At 50.5% G+C, this 20,374-nt stretch overlaps 1 protein-coding gene and 1 long non-coding RNA gene across 3 annotated transcripts in view; both read right to left on the reverse strand.

The window, feature by feature from the left end:
- Positions 1-20,374, reverse strand: part of ASPP (Ankyrin-repeat, SH3-domain, and Proline-rich-region containing Protein) — a 31,170-nt gene that overhangs the window by 5,314 nt on the left and 5,482 nt on the right. Inside the window, exon 2 of one of the 2 annotated variants that reach the window (XM_033377718.1) lies at positions 13,700-13,760. In XM_033377718.1, the coding sequence (XP_033233609.1) occupies positions 13,700-13,732 (33 nt within the window). In that variant the 5' untranslated portion in view covers positions 13,733-13,760. Of the gene's footprint in view, positions 1-74; positions 354-13,699; positions 13,761-20,374 lie in introns of those variants that run through there. The other variant, XM_033377719.1, reaches the window with a different exon arrangement.
- Positions 340-11,261, reverse strand: LOC117183547 (uncharacterized). The gene is made up of 2 exons (XR_004468652.1): positions 10,056-11,261; positions 340-387 (listed from the first exon to the last, which is right to left on the reverse strand). It is a non-coding gene; the product is annotated as an uncharacterized lncRNA (long non-coding RNA).

The following is a 20,374-nucleotide window of genomic DNA, read 5'->3' on the forward strand; positions in this document are numbered from 1 at the left end:
GGATTTGGGCCACCACTCTAGACCCTAGTCCTTTGGTCCTTTGGTCCTTGGCGAATACTCACGTTCACGTTGGCTTTCATTTTGGGCTCGCTGGTCACCACCCGCGTGGGGCTGGGGGCGCCGCTCCTGCCCGTCGGCCTTGGGCCGGGCATCAGGGAGACGGGCGGCATCTTAGGCAGATTCCCGGACACGGGCCGACACACGCAGGTCAGCATTCTTGATGGCTTTTCTGTCTTGATTTTCACTTCTCTGAATTTGATTTATTGCAATTTTTCGTTGCGATTTTTCCCCGGTTTATATTACAGTTTTTACTTTCGTTTCTTTCGTTTCTTTCGCTTCTTTCGCTTCTGGCTTTTACTTGGAAATTGCATTCACAGCAGTCCTTGACTGCACGGCAGGGGGCCAACAAAAAAAAGGGAACGTGTATGGGTGTTGGTGTTTCATTTATTGTTCAAGTAAATTTATAACGATGGGGTGGACCCACTTGTACGGCCCCAAACCCCTCGCGTAGGGCCTTGCTTGGCGCCCATCGTCGTACACGTTAATGGATTTTCAATTCAGTGCCTGATTGAAAGCATACTTTGTACGGCGTACACTGTACGTATGTACGGCACTGTGTTTACAGAGCCACCAGTGTGTTGTCGTTGTTGGGTTGTCATTGGCAACAGGGGCAGACCCGTGCCCACCCGTGCCGTGTCCCAAACAGCCGTGACAATAACAGTGCTCGACATGCAATGCATAGACGGGGAGGAGGAGGAGTAGCAGGGGGCTGGGAGGGACACCCCAACCCCCCAGTTAAAGTCATAGTTTGCGTGTGCTTAATCGCTGGCACTTGCCATTACATAAACCACTCGAGAGAGCAGAGAGAGAGTGCCAGAAGCCATGGACGACTGGCCCAGAGATCTCTAGCAGTGCCGCTAAAGCAGACAATAAAGCGCCAGGATGAGTGCTAGCTCCGGCCATGGCCATGACGAGGTCCTTGTCCATGTCCCTCTACGAGTGTCCCACTGTTCGACTGTTCGACTGTTCGACTGTACGTGTAGCATCTGTCCACTTCCATGACCAACAACTCGTTTCGATGGCCACGGAGTACGGAGTACAATTGGCTTTCGGACGCCCCGTCATCAACGTCCACTGTTGATGATGGCGATGATGGGGATAATGCGCAGGGGAAGGGGCGTTGGGGGTGAAGCCTGCCATGGATTGCCTTGGACAAAGGACATACAATTTTTAAGCTCAAAAGCTGATCAGGGATACAGAGGCGGAGAAAGACTAATGCTCTCTCGCCCGCCCCCCTCCTCCCCCCATCACCCTCTGCCACTTTGGAATTTATTGCCCCATTTTGTGCTTCGCGTTGCACCAAAGATGCCCCCAAATGTATCCCAAAGATGCATCCGATGGCAGATCCAACAGCCTGCAGAGTCGGATCCATTCTCCCAAACTTGGCGACTTCATTTGTGAGATATACTGGAAGTAGAATCCCTTGGGAGCCTCCAAGTCAAGGCTTCGGCATAAAACTTATTTATGAACTCCCCAACTTTCGGCAAAAGTTGCTCTATTTTCCAGCATCGCATCGCATCGCATAGTTGGTCCTTCGTTAATGAATTAATCCACTTGCCGCTAACGATGCCATCTGTGGAAATATTTGCTCAAAAAAAAGTTAACTTTCCAGAACGCAGGGGGGGGGGTGGGAAGGGGGGGGAAGAGAAACTTGTCGAATGTGCATTGGGACCACAGAATGCCGAAAACCAAAGGAGGAGCCTGCTGGTGCTGGCGCCATGTATGTATCCATCCAGGACGAAGGACGAGGAGGACAACATTTTCAGGGAATATTTTCCAATTAACAAAGTTTGTCATAATAACTCGCCAGCGATGGAATCTTCAGCATGTAGCAGCAGCAATGTGGCTCAGCTCCCGCTCCCACTCTCCTCCCACCGAAACCAAGCAGCCCCCCTCCATGCCCCCTCTATACCCTTTCTATTTAGATTTTTCCAGCCATTTGTGGAGCTGCCAGGGAGCTAAGCAGCAGCTCCAGCAGGACCACGACCTTCTATTGGAATTTCAAGCATTTTCGCTGGCGCAACAAAGGAAAAAAATGGGGGTAAATGGGGAGGGGGTAAAAGAGGCAAGCTGAGTGGCAAGAACGAAACTATTTATGTTGCAGAAGAGTGCTGCTGCCAGGGGGTGCCGGCAGGGGGTGCGGGGGTGCTACGTGGTAGGTGGCAGCCAATATAATTGTACATTGAAAGATATCCGGGGGAGGCGTGGCGCGTTTCCATTGTACTGCGAAGATTTCTGTTGCTTCCTGCCTCCTGCCTCCTGCCTCCTGCCTCCTGCCCCTGCCCCTGGTGTTGTGGCGGAGCAACAAGCGTATTATTGATTTTAGCCTTTTTTTTGTACTGCTTGTCGAGGGGCGGCAGTGGCACTCGTCCTGCGGACAACGGACATTGCGTGCGGGCACGTTTATTGCTAATTTTTTCTTCGTCTTTTTTTTTCTGTTTTGCTTTGTTCCACTTTGTCGGTGGCGCCTCCTTCCGCTCCTTCCACTCCTTCCGCTCCTGCTCTGGCTTTTTCCTCCTCTCCCTCCCCCGCTTTGTAGCTGCTTTTTTCGTCGCCATGGCCCTTGGACTTTGGTCCTTTGGCCGTGTCCTTGCTGCACATTTTCAAATCGATTACAAACAGGATATGCACTGCGGAAGCCCGTTTGATGGCAGTGGCTGCCACACACAACGATTAGAAAGGGAGGCCCCATCCGTCCCCCCCCCCCCCCCCCCCCCCCCCGACCCATCCGTCCACTCGCCGTCATGGCCACACATCCTGTTTCTGATCCTGTCACGGATTGGATTGCCCTGCGCCGCCATCGCCATCACCGTCGCCATCGCCATCGCCTTTTGTGGCCATTTTGTATTTTAATTAATTCCTGAAAGTTTTGCCTACGAGAATGTCCGCAACTTTGGCAATTTGTGTGCAGCGATGAGAGACGAGGGGGAGAGCACAGGATGCTGGCGACAACGGTACAAGGACACACCTGCAGTCCCCCCCACACACACACACACACACATGTACGCGCCTGATGGTAAGTGCGACAAGGATCCTTCTGCTTTTGCTGGCCAAAAATCAAGCCCCACTTTCGTGATACAGTTACTGGAGCAGACATTAGTGGCACTCTCTGCGGGTCCTGCCACACCACACCACACAGCACACCACACAGCACACAGCAGGACGACTGCCTCCGTCAAACGGCTTGTTCCAAGTGGTTTCAGTTGCGAGTGGCTTTTGGTTCTGCAAAAACTTTTGCACCACTCATGTCCGGACAGCGGCAGCGGCAGGAGGACGCGGAGGTGCTGTGGCCAAGGGCCAGGGCCAGGGTCTCGTCTCCACAACAAAATGCGGCTCAAGTCGTCGCTCACGCGAGGCTCCACTCTTCTCACTCTGGTGGCGCCTCCGCTGATTTGCGGGCGGTGGGGGGTGGGGAAATATTTTGACGTTCTGCTGATGTCCGGCAGAATGATGTCTGTGTGTCCGGATACTGCGGCGGTCTGCCGCTGTCGCTGCCTCTGCCGCTGCCTCTGCTGCTGCCTCTGCTGCTGCGGTTGCGGTTCCCTGACTTTCGGTTCGTTTTTGGGTCTTTGGTTTCCGGGCAGGACGCGGGGATGGGGAGCGGGGGAGCAGCCTCACGCACTGTAATACCCATTGACCCTCATTGAGAAAGAGAGCAAAAGCTAGGGGGAGAGCGACAGCGAGGGAGTGCCAGCGTCCGTGTCGAGTCTGCCGTTTGGTGGCAAATGCTTAACACTCAACAAAGTTGAGAGTTGAAGCAATTTTCCGCAAGAGTAATTAAAGCAGACGGCGCGGGGGAACACCAGGACACCCCTCGCCCCCCCCTCTGACCTGCTTCAAATGACCGAAAGCTACGTAATCCGCAGAGGAGAAAAAAAACGCGTACATTCAAGGTCAGGCAATTGAATACGAAATCGATAGGGGTATTCGAGCAGAGGATGCTCTTCAAGGCGGAAAGCAGAAGGACCAGAAGGCAGGAGCACAGGAGGACCTTCGAAAGGAGGCACAATTGAAGGAATGGCCTCGGATAATAATAATAAATAAATTTAGAAATATAAATACAATTAAATACTACAATTTCCTATGCAGAAACCGAGAATATCCAATCAAATATTTATACACTCCCCCTTCTGCTCCCCTCTCGGCGTTTCCTGTCCCTAAAGCTGTTGCAAAATGCACAAAAAAATTCCAAAAAAGGGGGCTGAAAATTGCAATGGTCTTTGGGGTGAAGCATAAATTACTCGCGCACTTCTGGGCTGCCCCTTGGGCTGCCCCCTGCTCTCCGGCGGCATGAAATATTCAACTTTTCATTGGATTGCCGCGATGCCTAATAAATACAATCAGCTTATTGGCATTGAGAGTAATTTGCGTTTATTAAGTGTGGCACTGGAAAAAATGCCACTCAAAAAGGCGGCAGACAGCTACGTGTGTGTGTGTGTGTGTGTGTGTGTGTGGCAAGGTGGGTGTCGGGGAGTGGGGCCGATTGGGGCTAAATGGAGTGTTCTATTAATTCGGTTAATTGGAGATTGTCGCGTTTAATGGACCTCACTGTTTGGCAAATTTAATTGCATTTGCAAATTGAATTTTAAACTTCAATTCCTCCGCCCCCCTCCGCCACCCTCCGCCCCACCCTGCTCAATAATAGTCGATGAGAAAATCATGCAATAAATAAATAAAAAGCCAAATTGAAACATCAAATTTACACGCATGCCGGGCTCTCCGCTTTTTTATGGAATTGATTTAATGCAGGCATAAAAAAAAAGCAGACGCAGACGCCGGGCCAACAAGAAAAACAAACACAATAAAGGAATAACAGAATAAATAAATAAGAGATGGAAGAGCGGATTAAGAGCGAAGGAGGGGAGGTGGGGAGGTGGAGCCATGGGGAGAGAGCATTAAAAATGTACGCTCATTTTTTTAGGCGCTGATTATGGCCGGAATGGTCAGCGCCAACCCATCCAAGCCATGCCTTCCCCTGCCTCCCCCCCACGCCCTTCGTCTCGGCGCAAATTGTGGCCATAATTCAGAGAATTAAATTTAAATTTGCGCCGCAACAAAACAAAGTATTTCCAGTGCCAAAAGTAACCGGGGCGGACGCTCCCTTTGACCGGCTGCCAAATAATAGTTCAATTTCTCAGCGCATCAATTATTCAGGGGCCCACCCCCCACCCCCCAACCCCCCACCCCCCACCATTCTGGGCATAGTTTGCGTCCTCCCTTCGGGGCAGACGAGGGCGGGTGGGGCCGGGACGGGCCTATTAGCCTCCATTTTGAAGTGGGGCCCGGCCTGTGCCGTGCTCCGTGGCCTGCCATTGAAATGACTTTTAAAACTTTTTACTGTTGTAATTATTATAAATAAATGAAGCGCAATTTGGTGGCAGTCTGCCGGCCCCACCTCTCCCCCCCCCCCCACTCCTTGTTCAAATGTCCTTCTGTGTCCTGAGTCCTGAGTCCTGTGTCTGTTTTGTTGTTAACTTGAATGACGACCCACAAAAATTTGCTCATTTCCAGAGCTGTCCGACGGCCATCACGGAGCACCAGTGGAGGCGAAGGTTTTCCGGCGAAAGGCTGGTGGCTGGACACATGTCTCTGCCACACACACACATGGACCCCCCCCCCCCCCCGACACCACCCCCTAGCAATTATTCAAATGTCCTTCATCAGATGTTGACATTTATGTGCCCCAAAGCAGAGTAATACGAGTGTGCAATAATATTTATATATTTCTCGATTTTATTTATTGGTGTGGAATGGGGGGGGGGGGGGGAGGAGAAGGAGTAGAGAGGGGGTGGGGGGCATAACGAGCCAAACAGATTTTCATTTTGCATAAATTAAGCAACATTTAATGGTCGAGTGATTACGCACATTTCTCTCACTCTCTCCCCGCTCCACCTCTCTCTCTCTCTCTCTCCCTCTCTCCTGCTCACCTCGCCTCATCTCTTTCTGTCTCGCTGTATTTTCTATATTTTTGTTAATTAAATCGAAAAGTTTCAGATTTGCCATCTCTTTGCAGGAGGAGCCGGGCTTTGATGACTTTTCATTGAATTACGCTTTTCCGCATTCCATTTCCCTGACAAACACATAAATAGAGAAAGAGATAGAGACAGGGAGAGGGAGAGAGGGAGAGGGAGAAAGAAGTCAGAGATGCCACAAAGCTGAGCGGCAGCAAAGTTATAAAAGCTACATTTTCCATTTTCCATTTCCCATTTCCCCTCTGTTTCCCATCGAGGCAATCGTTGCAGCAAACCGAAATTTGTGGCAAGTGCTTCTTGCATTCGCATGACCTTGAACGAGGCGGGGGGGGGGGGCGGTGGTATGCTAATTACTGGGCCCATCTCCACTCCCGCTCCAGCTCCCTCCGTGTGCCGGGAGGGGGAGGGGGGGGGGGGGACATGTGTGTGTGTCTGCCATCAGACAATCAGAGAACACGATATGCCACCGCACAACACACACACAACATCGTGGCTGCTGTTGTTTTGTTGTTGCAAGCGTTTTAATTGGAGCCACATCGAACATGCCGAGGAGGGGGAGGGGGAGGGGCAGATTGGGGGCAGGGAACTCAACACAGTATCTTTTACTGGAGTTTGCAATCAATCAATACTCGTTTTGGGGCAGGACCCGCAGGCCCGCATCTAGACAGTCCCCCTGCTCCTGGTTCCCCTCTGCCACCCCCTCGACTAACTGTTTAATACTTATTTAATCAGGTTAATGTAGTTAAATCAGCTTAAGCAAACATTCGCCAACTCCCCGAAGCAGCGGCCTGCCGTCCAACACAATGGAGCCCCGATAGGGCCTTGAAGCCATCTCTGCCCCCCCTCTGGCCCTCCTCTTTCTTGCCAACTACACACACACACACACAGACACACTGGACGGCTAACACAGATGAAAAGGGCATTTATTACAAAAGACCAAAGCGAGAAAAGTTTTCCATCGACGAAGAGCATCAGAGATTTGCGACATCGGCTGGAGACTGGAGGCAGGGAGACACGGAGGGAGAGGGGAGAGGGGAGGGGGGTGTGGGACCGAGCCTGGATATCATTAATATTAAGTAATCGTGAAGGATAGGATGGAGCTGCTCTCTGGCGTGTAATACGTACTGATGCCGCACCTCAGTGTCCACTCGCAGGCCCTTGCCCCTTGCCCCATGCCCCACTCCCCCTCCCCTGCTGCACGACAACCTGTGTGCCGTTTGCCATGGAAGTTCATGAACCCGCCGCAGCCGCCTGCTGCTCATTGTCCAAGAGTTAGCCGTGAGTGTTGACTGAGGTCGTAAATTCCCATTCTGCCCCCATCCTGCCCCCATTCTTCCCCCATTCATCCCCCCCCCCCTGCCACAGTTATGAACTGCCGTTAGGGGACAATGGGGCGTGGCTAGGCCGTGACTCTACGCCCACTTTCAATGTCTCACAATGGACAGATTAGTGAAGAGTGCTCGGAGCAGTGCAAATGGAGAGCAATGGAGGAACAGCAACAGATCCCAGCGACGGGGGGAGACGACAGAGGTAATCCCCCAGGATGCACAGGCAGGCAAAGAGTGAAGCGAGGCACACTAATGTTGCATGATGGAAATCTGTGGTCCAGCAATGGGATTTCATGAGTGGACAAGTTCGAGGACAAAGGAAAAGACCAAGATCTGTGATGTAATTCAATTAGGAAAGGGAAAAGCGAATGGATACAGGATTTGTCATACGATAAGTGGATGATAATACAGCATGGGTACTCGCACGAGACAGAGGGACAAGAATGGACAGATAAATCGGATTATTAGAGGATCAAAACCATAGAAACCCCTCGGAACTGATAGAATTTCATCCCTTACCGATACATCGGATTCGAAAGCAGTTATCGAACGATTGGACATCGAACAGTAATCGATACATCGTTTAGTGAAATGCGATACAGACGACTCCATTACGCTGCATCCATCTTTGATCCAGGATAATCTTTTCTCGCCCCCGCCCCTTGGACAGTCGGGGAAAGGCTTTCCATCTCTGCGCCTGACGACCCTTCTGGGAAATTTACCTGGGCCCCTAATAGGCTTTTCTTAGGGCGGCTCCCCGCCCGCAAGAAATGGGTTGAATTTACGACCGAAAGATAATGTTGGGCCCCAAAAAGAAAAAAGGAAGAAAAGCCAGCGAATGTGGCAGGCGTTTAGCCTAATTTCTGGCACCTTACCCGCACTCGGGAGGTGCCCCATTCCCCCTGCCCCCTGCCGCCTGCCCCCTGCTCGTGTATCCCTTGACCGAAATGCAAATTAAATCAGCTTTTCGGGGGCTCTCACATTCCTAGAAGCTTTAATTGCACATTAAGCTTAATTAACAAATTCATGGAAGGGGAGACACGCTGGAAGTGTGGATGTGTGGATGCGTTGGCCATGGCCAAGAGCATCACGATGATGGCCCGCAAACTTTGGGTTGCTCCTCCTCTTCAGGGCGGCGGCGGAAGGGTGCCGGCGGAGTCGTAATAGTTTTTACACATTTGATTAAAATGTTGTCCTGTCGGTCCTCTTGGTCCTCTTGGTCCTGGCTTTTCTGCTTTTCTCTGGCACTTGTGGACGTTTAAATCGAGTTTGTGGCAGCTTAGCCGGACCCTTGGACACACGCACGGATGTTGCACACTTAACAAATTAAAGTGCCACAAACTATTTGTGACAGAGCTGGGGCTTCCCATCCAGGCGGAGGCGGAGGCGGGGGAGGGGGAGGGGGCTGGGGGCAGTCTGGGGCATCTGACATCTTCATTACAATTTGGGCTCCGAGTTGTAAATGGGATTAAGCCGCACAGAATCATAATTCAAGGGGCCCAACGAGAGGGAGAGGGAGGGAGAGAGGGAGGGCGGTTGCAGTTGCAGTTACGTGAACTACTTCATCCGCACCGTATCTGCCCTGCTGCCCTGCTCCTCCCCTCTGCTCCGCTCCACTCCTAACAAACAAAAGCCGCCTGGCCTTGGCTTTAGCCAGCCACGAGGCAAAGAAAGCGTCTAGAGGGGCGCGCAACGGGGCGTATGAGCGTTAAATAAGTATCTGCGGCCAGGCGGCGCTCATTAAGCGAATTCAGGGCAGACAGGAATGGCGGAATGGAGGCAGGGGCGGGGGCAATGGCAGGTGGCACACTACTGGGAGCAGTCACCTTTTTTCCCCGACAGTAGGCGGTGGGCGGCACTTCAGGCTGATGTTGCAAGATGCAACAAATCCGCACAAATTGCACAAATCGCAGCGGGAGATCAATGCAGAGGGGGAGGAGTAAAACGAAGGCAGAGAAGGGGAGGTGGGAAGGGGGAGAAGGGGCTGCCGTCATGCGACATTATTGATTTAAATGTCATAAACACCCAAAAGTAGCACACACACACACAGAGATAGAGAGAGAGAGAGCGAGAAAGAGACACGGAGAATGAGACACATCGAAACACGGCAAGTGGCACATCCGAAAGATACTTTGAATGCTCTTTGAGATAGCCCGCAGCGGAAGCTAAAAGCCAAGAAAAACAAACACGATCCCTTCGCAGCCACCTGTGTGCCCCTCCCCCTTCCCCGGCCCCCTCCTCCTCCTCCAGCGCCTCCGCCGTGGTCGTGGTCGTGTGCGTGTGTTTGGGTCTCACATTAATGTCACTCTGTGTGTAGTTGTGTGTGTAATATGCCACACACGTAGACAACTATTAACTAAAAGAGACACACACACACCTTGTAGGCGCTACTGATGGCAGGGCAGGGCAGGCCCGGCGTGGAGTGGAGTGTGGGGGGCCACAGTGGCTCCCTTGTCATTTGTAACAGATGCGGGGGCCAGCCACACAATTGACTCCGCCAGCTGCCCCGCTCCCTCCCCCCCGACAAGTAATTGGAGAAACAGTCAGCGGGTCCGGGTTGCCGGCTGTCGACTGTCACCCAAAAAAAAAAACCGCCAAATGTTGAACGTTCAAGGGGAACCCTCTCTCTCTCTCTCTCATCCTTATTTCTCCTTTTTTTTGTCGTAATTGCGGCCACAGATAAGCACTTTATTACCGATTCACTGGCTTTTATCGCATTTTAATAACTCACGATACAAAAATGCGCCAAAATTCGAGGGAGGCCTCACAAGAACACGCCGTTACGTGTCGTTACGTTACGTTACGTTACGTGAAATCTGGCGCTAGATTTGCGTTGCTTTCACCGCAAACTGTCGAACTGTCGCGTCCGCCAGCCAATGCACAACTGAAATGGAAACCGAAAGGCAGCAGCAGAAGCAGCAGCAGTGACGCTGGCAGCAGCAGCAACACCAAAGAACGCAGAGACAGCAGCAGCGGCAGCAGCAGAAGCAAAAGCAGAATTGCTGCTGCTTCGAATGTCCAAACCGAACGAAACGAACCAGCGCTAACGAAGTTCGGTTGGCGGCAAACGAAGCCGAAGCCGAGGCCAAGGAACGAAGTGCGACCATCATATCGCGAAGGCAGAGCCGAGCTGTGTGCTGGGTGGTGGGTGGCGGCTGGTTATGCGTTAGTCATGGGTCGTCGTGAGTTTCGGCACGACTTGCATTCGCACCAGACGAAAGTGCGTGCCGTTCTATATCGCCCCGTCCCGCTCCATCTCCTGAAAGACGATGCACGCAGCGTGCCTCTGCCGTATGTGGGAATAGAATGCAAATAATGTCCCTCGTCTGTTATTATCACGCCCATAACGATGTTATAAATGCACGTACAAATGTATTTAAATTGCAAATGCTTGTGGCAGCTGCAGTTGCACTTCTCAAAATTGAAACACTTCTTAATTGAATTTCAGTCTAAGTTAAGTTCAGTCTATTTGCATTCCTAATGGCCCCCGCTCGAGGCCTTCGAATGCCACTGTGCCCGCCGCGTCATCGCAGCGCATCGCATCGCATGGTTTGACTTGTCATTCGGCTGCCCAAATTAGCCGCCATAATACCTCTTCCAGCCGCGTCCCCGCACCAGGGCTAGGCAGTCTTTTTTTCTCTCATTATGCGTGGGTGCGTGGATGTGTGCAGCAAATCATTGCCGACTTTTGTGCGCAAATATTTACGACAACTGGCAGCTGCTGCTGCCTGCTGCTGTCCGCTTCCCCTTGCCCCGAGATACAAAAGGCACACAAAAAACGTCTAACGTCTAACGACGACAACAACCTGTCACGCCAGCTGAGGTACGGGTACGGACACGGGCATCCATTGAGGACTGCCTCCTAACAATGTGTACCCTCCTGCAGAGTCGGAGGCGGGCAGCAGGCGGCAGGCGGCATGCGGCAGGCAGGTCAGCAGGAGCTCCACATGACCTGACACTGGCAGTTAAACAGAGGACCACGGTAATGGCCTCTAAACAAAAGGCGTGCTTGTTGGTTTTTTCCTTTTGGCCAAGAGCGTGCTCCCATTGTACAGCCACATGTACGTGTGCGAGTGTGTGTGTGTGTGTGTGTGTGCCTGTGTGGGAGGGGGGGTACATTTGTCTTTTTGCAAATTAATTTATAAACGCAATTGACATTGAGCCGAAATGTAAATATGCCACTGCGAATGGCAATGCCATATGAAGCCAGCGACTGCCGCTCTCCCCTCTGCCACTCTCCTCTGCCACTCCCCTCTGCCACTCCCCTCTGCCACTCCCCTCTGCCTCTTGCATTAAAAATTCAAGTCCCACTCGGAGTCGCATCTGTTCCACCCTGCTCACTGCTCTCTGTGTCTCTGTCTGTGTGTCTGTGTGCTCTGCCCCTGGCCTGTCCTGGCATTCATCTGTGTCTCCTTCGAGCAGCAACAAAATGTTGCGAAATGCCAAGCTGACGTTGCACTTAAGAAAATGGGCCAACACAAATATGGCTGAGGGTCTGGGACATCCTGCGGCTGTTCGTCCTTCGTCTAGGGACGCCACGCCACACCATAGATTCGTCTAGTAATTGGCAATATGCGATATGAGACGCCCGCAGCAGTAGGCAACGCTTGCCACATGGGCCAAGAGACAGACAGAGAAAGAGAGAGAGCGATAGAGAGAACTTCAAGGTTATAATTGATTAAATTACTAATTGGGGAAATGGATGGAGATGGCATAATGGTCAGATCATGGAGCTGCATCTGTGGACAAGTGGAGCCCCACAACTTGGTTTCCTCTGCCTCGGGGCTAGGACAGGAAATTAATAGTTTAATGATAGATTGAATAGGGACTTCCCTCCCCCTCTCCCACTGCAAAAGAGGGAGAGATTTCCACACAAATTTGTTAGTCTCCCAACGAAAAGCCGCACCTCCCCAACAAAAAAGGTCTTTTCCCAAAGAGAGAGTGAGAGAGAGAGAGAGAGAGAAGAGGGTATTGTAAATTCCATTCCGCTTTAAACTTTCCTAAACGGTTATTAACTTTGCAATGTGTTTGCCTGCCCCATGCCTCCCATGCCTCTCATGCCTCATGCCGCCTTCCCCCTGTATCCTATGTCCCGCCCCCGCAGAACGTAGCAACTTTATTACGGAAATACAGTCATAGCCGTTCGTATGTTTACACCACAAAAATGTTACGGCCAAAGATGGCTATAAAGTGCCACAAAACAACAGCAACAACGACTTACAAACTGATTTGCAATTTTATAAAGAGCTTTGCCTGCACACAGGGCCCCTGAAAGGTGGGCAGAGGGGAGGGGCATGCACCGACAGGCAACGACAACGACATCGAAACAAAAGCCAAACAAAAGTTTTTTTTTGTTGTCCGGGAAATCCTCTGCTTATCATCGGCAGCGGCAGGAGACAGTCTTGACTTGACTGTGAAATATTTTTGGCCTATTTCTCTCCCACTCCCCCGCTCTCTCTCTCTGTCTCCCTCTGTGCTTCTTTGGGTGACCTTTTTGGGGCAAGTAAAAACTGTAAAACTCATTTACATAACAATTACTCGCCGCGACGATGGTCTGACAAACGCTCGACAGCATTTGGACCTTCTCCTTGGCCAGCACAGCCACAGCCACAGCCACTCCTCTCGAACCCGAACTGAGCACAAAACTCCTCTTTGAAGTCCAACACCACCCCCCTCCCCACACCCCCCTCCCCCCACTCACCGCACACCACACATCGCACATCGCACCACCCAACTATTGTTTGTCGTTGCTTTGGAGATCGGTTCCTCTCTCCCTCTCCCTCTCCCCCTTTCTGACCGTCTCTGCTGCCTCTCCTTCATTATGCCTGTCTCCATGCCCTCTCTTTGTGCCCCTCTTGGGCGACGCCACCTGCCGCCACTTGCGGGACTGACATTTTATTTAGATTGCTTTGCATTTCCAACTTTATCTCTCGCTCTCTCGCTCTCCCTCTCTCTCGTTTCAACAAGCGCCAACTGCGTGCAACTACACAAAAAACACTCTTGCAACATCAGTGGCCAGACCCAACCCTTCTGTGGCCCCCCCACTCCCTCCCTTCTGTGGCCCACCACTTCACTTTCATTATGTGTCCGTTGCATTGTCGTGACTTTTTCGTACATGGATTTTAATGCTTGTGGATGCGGTTCCGGTAGATTATGCGACACTTCAGATGGGGCTCAGAGGTGGCTACGGTCTGTGTCTGGCAGTCTGCGGGGGCCATGGCTTGTGCTTGAAGGACATTCTGCAAGTGTGCGTTGTGGAGATGTGGGGATGTGCTGCCACTTGACTCTAAATTAATCCACCGACCGTGTAGTACCCCACTGATTAGCCAAAGCACTTACAATTTCATCCAAAGTGTTCGTCGGCTCCTTCATACCATGTCGTTGGAGACTCTCATCCAATCTGCGGAGAAAGAAGAAGGCAAACAAATGTTGAGAGAGGGCGGAACAAACAAATAATCATTAGATATATAGATATGCCTCAGAGGGGGGAGGCAGGTACCCCCCCCCCCTCCCCACCACCGTGCCAGTGTGCGTGTGTTTTTTACAGAAAACAAACACAATTTAAATTTTGCATTTTCAACAAATTTTTGTTTGGCTTTCTTTTGGTTTTTGGCTCTGGTTTTCTCCCTTTAGATACTACCCTTTAAAGGGGGGGTATTAGTATTTTGGGTGTGTTTCATACAAGAGATCATTAAAGTTAATGGATCTACATATATCCTCCATTTAGCCATCTTTTTCGTCTCTTTCTAAACATTTCGAATGTCAAATTATGCTCCATTCCTTTCCGCTTTTCCCATTTTAGGGCCCATCAAAGACTCCACTCTTGAGGCTTCTTTTTTGTCGCTTAAAGAGGCCTTTTTCAATACTCTTCCTTAAAGTTAAAGCCTGCTGGTGATGTCTTTCTTTATCTGCCCATTCATTCAGTATTTCTGTAAAGAATTATAGGTTTTCCCTAAACTTGTCACAGCGTGTTCCAATCGTCGCTCCATGGCGGAGGGATCCTTCTATAGAATTGGTCCCAAAAGGAAGTCCCTCTGTCTCCCTGTGGTTGCGGCTGCTAACAAAGCAAACCCACAGAGACCACCCACACACACACCCCTCCTGCCCACAGCAAAGGGGACTCCACACACACACACACACACACAGGCACACACACACATGTGTGGGTCCCATACAAAAGGCAGCCTTATCAATTTCAAGCATTTTTGCCGTAAAAATATTAACAAAATAAACGAAAATTATTTGGCCTTGCTTTATAAAATGAAATGAGAGATTCAGGCAGGACCCCCCCTACCCCACCTACCCCCCAGACCCACTAAACCCCCTAAACAGAGGCAGTAATACACTCTTTTTATTTGACTTATTTAGTTCTACAAAGAGAGAAAGGGAGAGAGAGAGAGAGGGGTGGAGAGAGGGGGGGGGGGGAAAAGTTCATTCTTAATAAAATGAGGACACACACAGTGCCAGTGGCAGGGGCAGTGGCAGTGGCAGGCAGTCCCTGTTCTAGACCCTATATCATTTGCATTTCCCCCCTCCCACCCCACCCCCTCCCGCATCCTACTTCCTGCCTAGGACATTTGGTGTGCTCTTCCGTTCCGTTGTTCTGTTTTTTCAAGTTGATTGCCACATAAATTTCATGTAATCTAATAAAATTTGAATTGTCGTCGTCGTGTCGCCCCCTCTAAGTCCCCCTCTACGTCCCCGCCCCCTTCCCCCTCCCCGTCCCAATACCCTCCTTGACGTAGACGTAGTCGCAACTTTGAACCGCCGATAAGCTAATCGAATTAATTCAACTTAGAAAAACTTTGTGGCAAACGAATTTGCAACAAATTAATGTTATTTCATGGCTGCTTAAACCTGACACTGCGGCGGCATCCACTGTGCCACTCCTCCTTGTGGCAACTTCAACTTCACTTCAAAGTAATTCATTTCTGATTGGAAGTTTCCTGTCAGCAATTTCGCTTTCTTTCCTCCCCTCCCCCCCAGCCCCGCCCCGCCCCGCTCGCCGGCCTTTCACTTTCCACTTTTCATGCATGTGTGTGTGTGTGTGTGGGGAAAAACTTTACAGCCAGGCCCGATCCCCCCTCCCCCCTCCCTCCCTGCTGAGCGGTAGGCAGGCATTTATGGATTTGTGTGGAACAAGTTATTCGGGATGTTGCACATACAACAGATAAACTACAGCCTGGCAGGGGGGATCAATTTTTCCCAGTTTGTTGGCTGGAAATCTCAGGAGGCAATCCCCATGGCCCTTATGTTGATATCCTGATAATATTACCCGCATTTTGTTGCTCCTCGGAGCACCGCCAGGGATGCAATCTCCCCCCCCCCCCCCCCCCCCCCCCCCCCCCCCCCCCCCCCCCCCCCTCTTGGTCCAAAAAGTTACTCTTCGGTCGAACGAAAGTTCTGTCTATTGCTTAAAGGCATTTGATTGATTTTTTCCCCTCCGCTCCCCTTCGCTCCGTTTAGAGATTGAGTTTGCGAGGCAAATACTTCAGTGGCACAGTGTGGTGGCTGCCACAGCGGGGGAGTGGTGGCCAGAGGCATGCCATTCACTTGGCAATTTACTCGAATGCAGTTTGCATGTTTGATGACAGCTCCAAACGGTTCGGCATCCCTCTGTATCGCCACCCACAAAATACTATAAAAAAAAACCGACTCTTTTGGCAACACCTCTGCCTCTCTCCCTCTCCCTCGCCCTCTCCCTCGCCCTCGCCTGCGCCCTCTTTCTGACACCTTCGTGCCACTAAACTGAACGTGGCCGTGCCAGACGTGTCAAATGCACAAAAATCCAAATATCCATACAGTATATACCGTGGATATACATTTCCCTGGAGAGGGGCAGCAAAAGCTAAAGCCAATTGCCACCAGTATTGCCTTCAATCATCTACCATTTGTTCGAAAAAATATCCAAATATATATTCCAACAATTAGACGACTAATTTTCACCGGCCAAAAGCCAAATACACATCAATTATGAATAATTATTGCACAGAAAATGTGCGCAAATATTTACCATCAAAATACCAATACCAGCCTTGAATGTGCCCCACAAAAGCCGAGATTTAAATGGAATGATTGACCGGATTGGCCATCGCTTCCGTAGTCCACCTCCCCCGTGGGGAGGGGGTAGAGAGATATCGCATGTAAATCCCCAGGATATCCACGGACGGGGCAAATCAATGGAAATTCTCATTAAATTCGTAATTTACAATTGTTTTAATTATTTGTCCCGGGATTGGGGATTGGGGATTGGGGGAATCCGATCAGATCCGCTCCGCTCCAGTAAACAATTTCCGATCCGATTCCATGGGGAAATCTACTCGTAAGCCGCACTGCGGTGTTTATTATTATTCCTGCAGTTTATTTTCCCTGTGGGTTTCCAATTTCGGTTTCAGTTTCGCTTTTCCATGGGAGGGGGAGGGGGCGGCGGGGGTGGATCCGTTGCATCACGTTTTAGCCCAAAAAGGCGCCAAAGCGAATGCCATTTTAGTGGAAATTAATGTTAAACATCAAAGTGTGTGGAAATTTGAATGGGAAAATGTTTTCCCTGCTTTCGCCTTTGTTTTTGTTCCATTATTGTTGTTTAGGGGATGTTTTCCCCTCCCCTCGCCACCCCATAGACGATGGCAAACAAAGTGCACATGCAGCCCCCCTCGGGGGTGGGGGGTGAGAGAGTGTGTGTTTGTATGCCCAAAAGGAGCTTGAAATCAACACCTGCCGGCAGTAAACTAATTAACATGGTTCTGGCAGTGGATATGGAAGATATTGACGTTCCCTGGGGACAGACAGACTCCACAAGGGAAACGCTCGGCTTTTGGTGGCACACGCCCCTTGTGGTGCCCAGGCCATGGCTCCCAGAAATGCAGGCATCCCGTGCAGAGCCGCAACCATCTTATGGCTGATTACGCGCTTTGTTGCATCCATCCATGGGTCTCATCCATCCGCTGCCCAGCGAGGTTGGCAGACAGCCCAGTGGGTGTTGTGCCACTCCCCTGCCACCGGCTGTTGTTGGTCCCTCCCTCTAGCGCGGAAGTGGCAGAGCGACCATCTTTTCCGCTTCCCAGAGAGAGTGGCTCGAAGGCCAGCTGTTCAAACAGACCAAAGTCAGGTGCTGTCCATCTTGGGTGGTTCCATCAACAGGAGATTCTTTGTGTGTATCCTCCAGATTGTGGATGGCACTGGGAGAGCAGTGTGGGGCGTGTGGGGGCCAATCAGTGGGCCAACAGCACGTTCGATGCACTCGACCGATAAAACTACTTACCCACTCAGAGATAAAACAGTATCTGCCTCTGCCAGGCATCTGTATCTGTATCTAACAGTTGTATCTCTCTCTGGTTTCTGGTATCTGGTTATCTGCTGCCTTACGCTTGGACAAACAACAATACAGAGCTTGCATCGCTCTGCGGTTCATCGCAATTATTTGCGTGTTGAGCGGGCGGTAAATGCAAAACAAAGGCGTGTTTTGTGGCTGTGGCATGCCACCACAGACACTCTTCCATATGGATTGGTAATTATCTCGAAAGTGGAAACGATTTGTGCTTGCCACTTTGGCTGGGTCCCAACAGAGAAGGGCGGGGGGTGACGTGGTGTCAGGCGGGGTCATAAATCAATATGCCCATTGACAGACTTGTCAATGAATCGGCGGATGATTGAATGAGCCATACGCTCAGAACATCCTCCAGCACTCTCCCTCCCTCCCTGTCTCTTGCTTTCCGCTCATCATGGCGTATACGCAACGCTTGGCTTACCTCGAAGAAGGTCACCGTTAAGTGGCCTCTCCCCGCACCCGCACCCGCACCCCCTCCCTTTACGCTTTTCTGTTTCAACGCTTTTCCAGCTTTTCTTCTGGGCAATTTTTGTGGCACTTTGTTCAATTACTCCCGACTCCAGCCATCGATTTGCTTTATTAAAAATAACAAAAAAAGAAACACCCAACGATGCCTGGCCTGTCATCGGGCGGAGTGGGAGGGGGAGGGGGAGGGGCAGGGGGAGCCTCATTTTGCTGGGCCAGCAAATCCAGCGGAAAAACATTTTCAATTTAATTAAGCAAAAACAAAACCAGCAAAAATGTTGTTCCTTTTTTTTGGTTAAACTTTTTATGTACTTAGGGGGTGGTAATGGGGGGGGTGAGGTATGATGATGATGGGTTGCTGAAATGATGATTGTTGCTCCAGAAATGTGGCCGGCAATCTGCAAATAATTATGCAAAAATTGTGCGCCAAATGAAATTAAATTCTTGCAATGTTTTCATAGGGAAAATGAGGGAAAATAGTGGTGGCACGGACTTCCCTTCGAGAGAGGGAAAATCAATCTGTGTTGTGTGCCAGTGGCAGTGGCAGTGGCAGCCACACAGCAACAAAAACTACGTACAAGTATATATGTAATTTTGTAATTTGTGGCAGAATTTGCTAGAGAAAATATTGATATATTTTCTTGGTTCAAATTCAATTAAAATGCAGCAAAATTCAATAAAAAATACAAATTATAGATGCTCGGACAGGGAAATGAGATTCGTATGAAAGGCTTGTCTTTACGGAAAAAAGGAATCGAGAAGAAGGTCTTTAAAGAGGTCTTCCTTCTTTGATATATATTTTATACACTTTAAGGATAGTTTATTCCCGTCTTTCCTGCTGATTTCCTGCTTAATTCCTCCTCCTGGATGAACGACGGTGAATTATCATCCTCTGTAATGGGCTTGTCACTAAATGGCGCACACTGGAAATAGTCAAGGAGATAAGTAGACGTAGACCCACCTCAAAAGGACGCAACCTAGCCCCACAATCCCAGCATTAGCTGACAATAAAATATGTAAATGGCTGCCAAAATAAATCGCAGCCACTTCTGACACGACAGACGTTTAAATGGTGGTTGGGGGGAGGGACCAAAGCGGGGGGAGGTATATATAGTTGGGGGGGGAAACCCCGAGCGACATTTTCGTAATGCGAAAAGGTAACAGACGGAAATCCATCAGTCCATAACGATAAAGCCCCGTTGTGTGTATATATTTTCCCCCACCCGCCACTGCCACTGCCACTGCCACACACACACGCACACACGCACAAAACTACAGCCCAAGCCCCGATCCTCCCCCAACACCCCCCCCCATGCCCCAACGAATGATGAGTTGCGATTACACACATAAATACGCAATTCGCTTAAGTACGCAACGGGAGAGAGGGAGAGAGACAGAGAGAGAGAGAGAGAGAGAGCGGGTTGGCAGTGGCGCTTCCGTCGTGGGCTACCACTGGCTCCCCTCCTCCCCTTCACACACGCATAAATATTTGCAATTCAATGTACTAGAGAGACAGAGAGAGAGAGAGCGAGGCAGTGACACACACACACACACACACAGTGGTAGAAACAACAATGGGAATTGATGAAGCGTGAAGGATTCTGGAGGCAATTTTCCAGAAGAGGATTCCGCTTGCATATCATCACCCTGCACACGCACACGCCCACGCCCACGCACACGCCCACCGCCCACCGCCCCCCTCGTGCAGATTAGCCACCAGTGGGTGCCAGGGGGCAGGGGCAGGGGCAAAGGTTGAGTTTGGGGGCTTTAGGTCGGACACACAATGGTATCAAATGTGAACATCACTGAACGCACTCTATAAGGGGCACAGAGGGGCACAGAGGGGCACACACTGAACCTAAACGGATTTAATGTCCTTTCCTTCCGCTTGCCCTGGTCATTGCACGCCCTCCCTCTCCCTCTCCCGTTAGAGGGATTTTAATTTTAAATTACAATTTAATTTTGATGATATTTAAATTGCCCGCTCAATAATTGATAACGATGCGCAATCACGATTCAATGAGCAGGGAATTGCTCCCCGTCCGAGGGGGGGGAGGGCCATTGTGTGGCCCTTAGAGGCCATACAAAAACCATATATTCGCATGCGTTTAATTATTCAAAGGCTTTAAGTAGGGCTTTAACTTATGGAACCAAAGATGTCCCTTAAATCTGTGGAAATCTCTGCGTTTTTTAAGAACAAAAGTTTTGTTTATTCCTGAACA

This window comes from Drosophila pseudoobscura, chromosome 3 (assembly GCF_009870125.1).
Source record: "Drosophila pseudoobscura strain MV-25-SWS-2005 chromosome 3, UCI_Dpse_MV25, whole genome shotgun sequence".
NCBI classification, from domain to species: Eukaryota; Metazoa; Arthropoda; class Insecta; order Diptera; family Drosophilidae; genus Drosophila; species Drosophila pseudoobscura.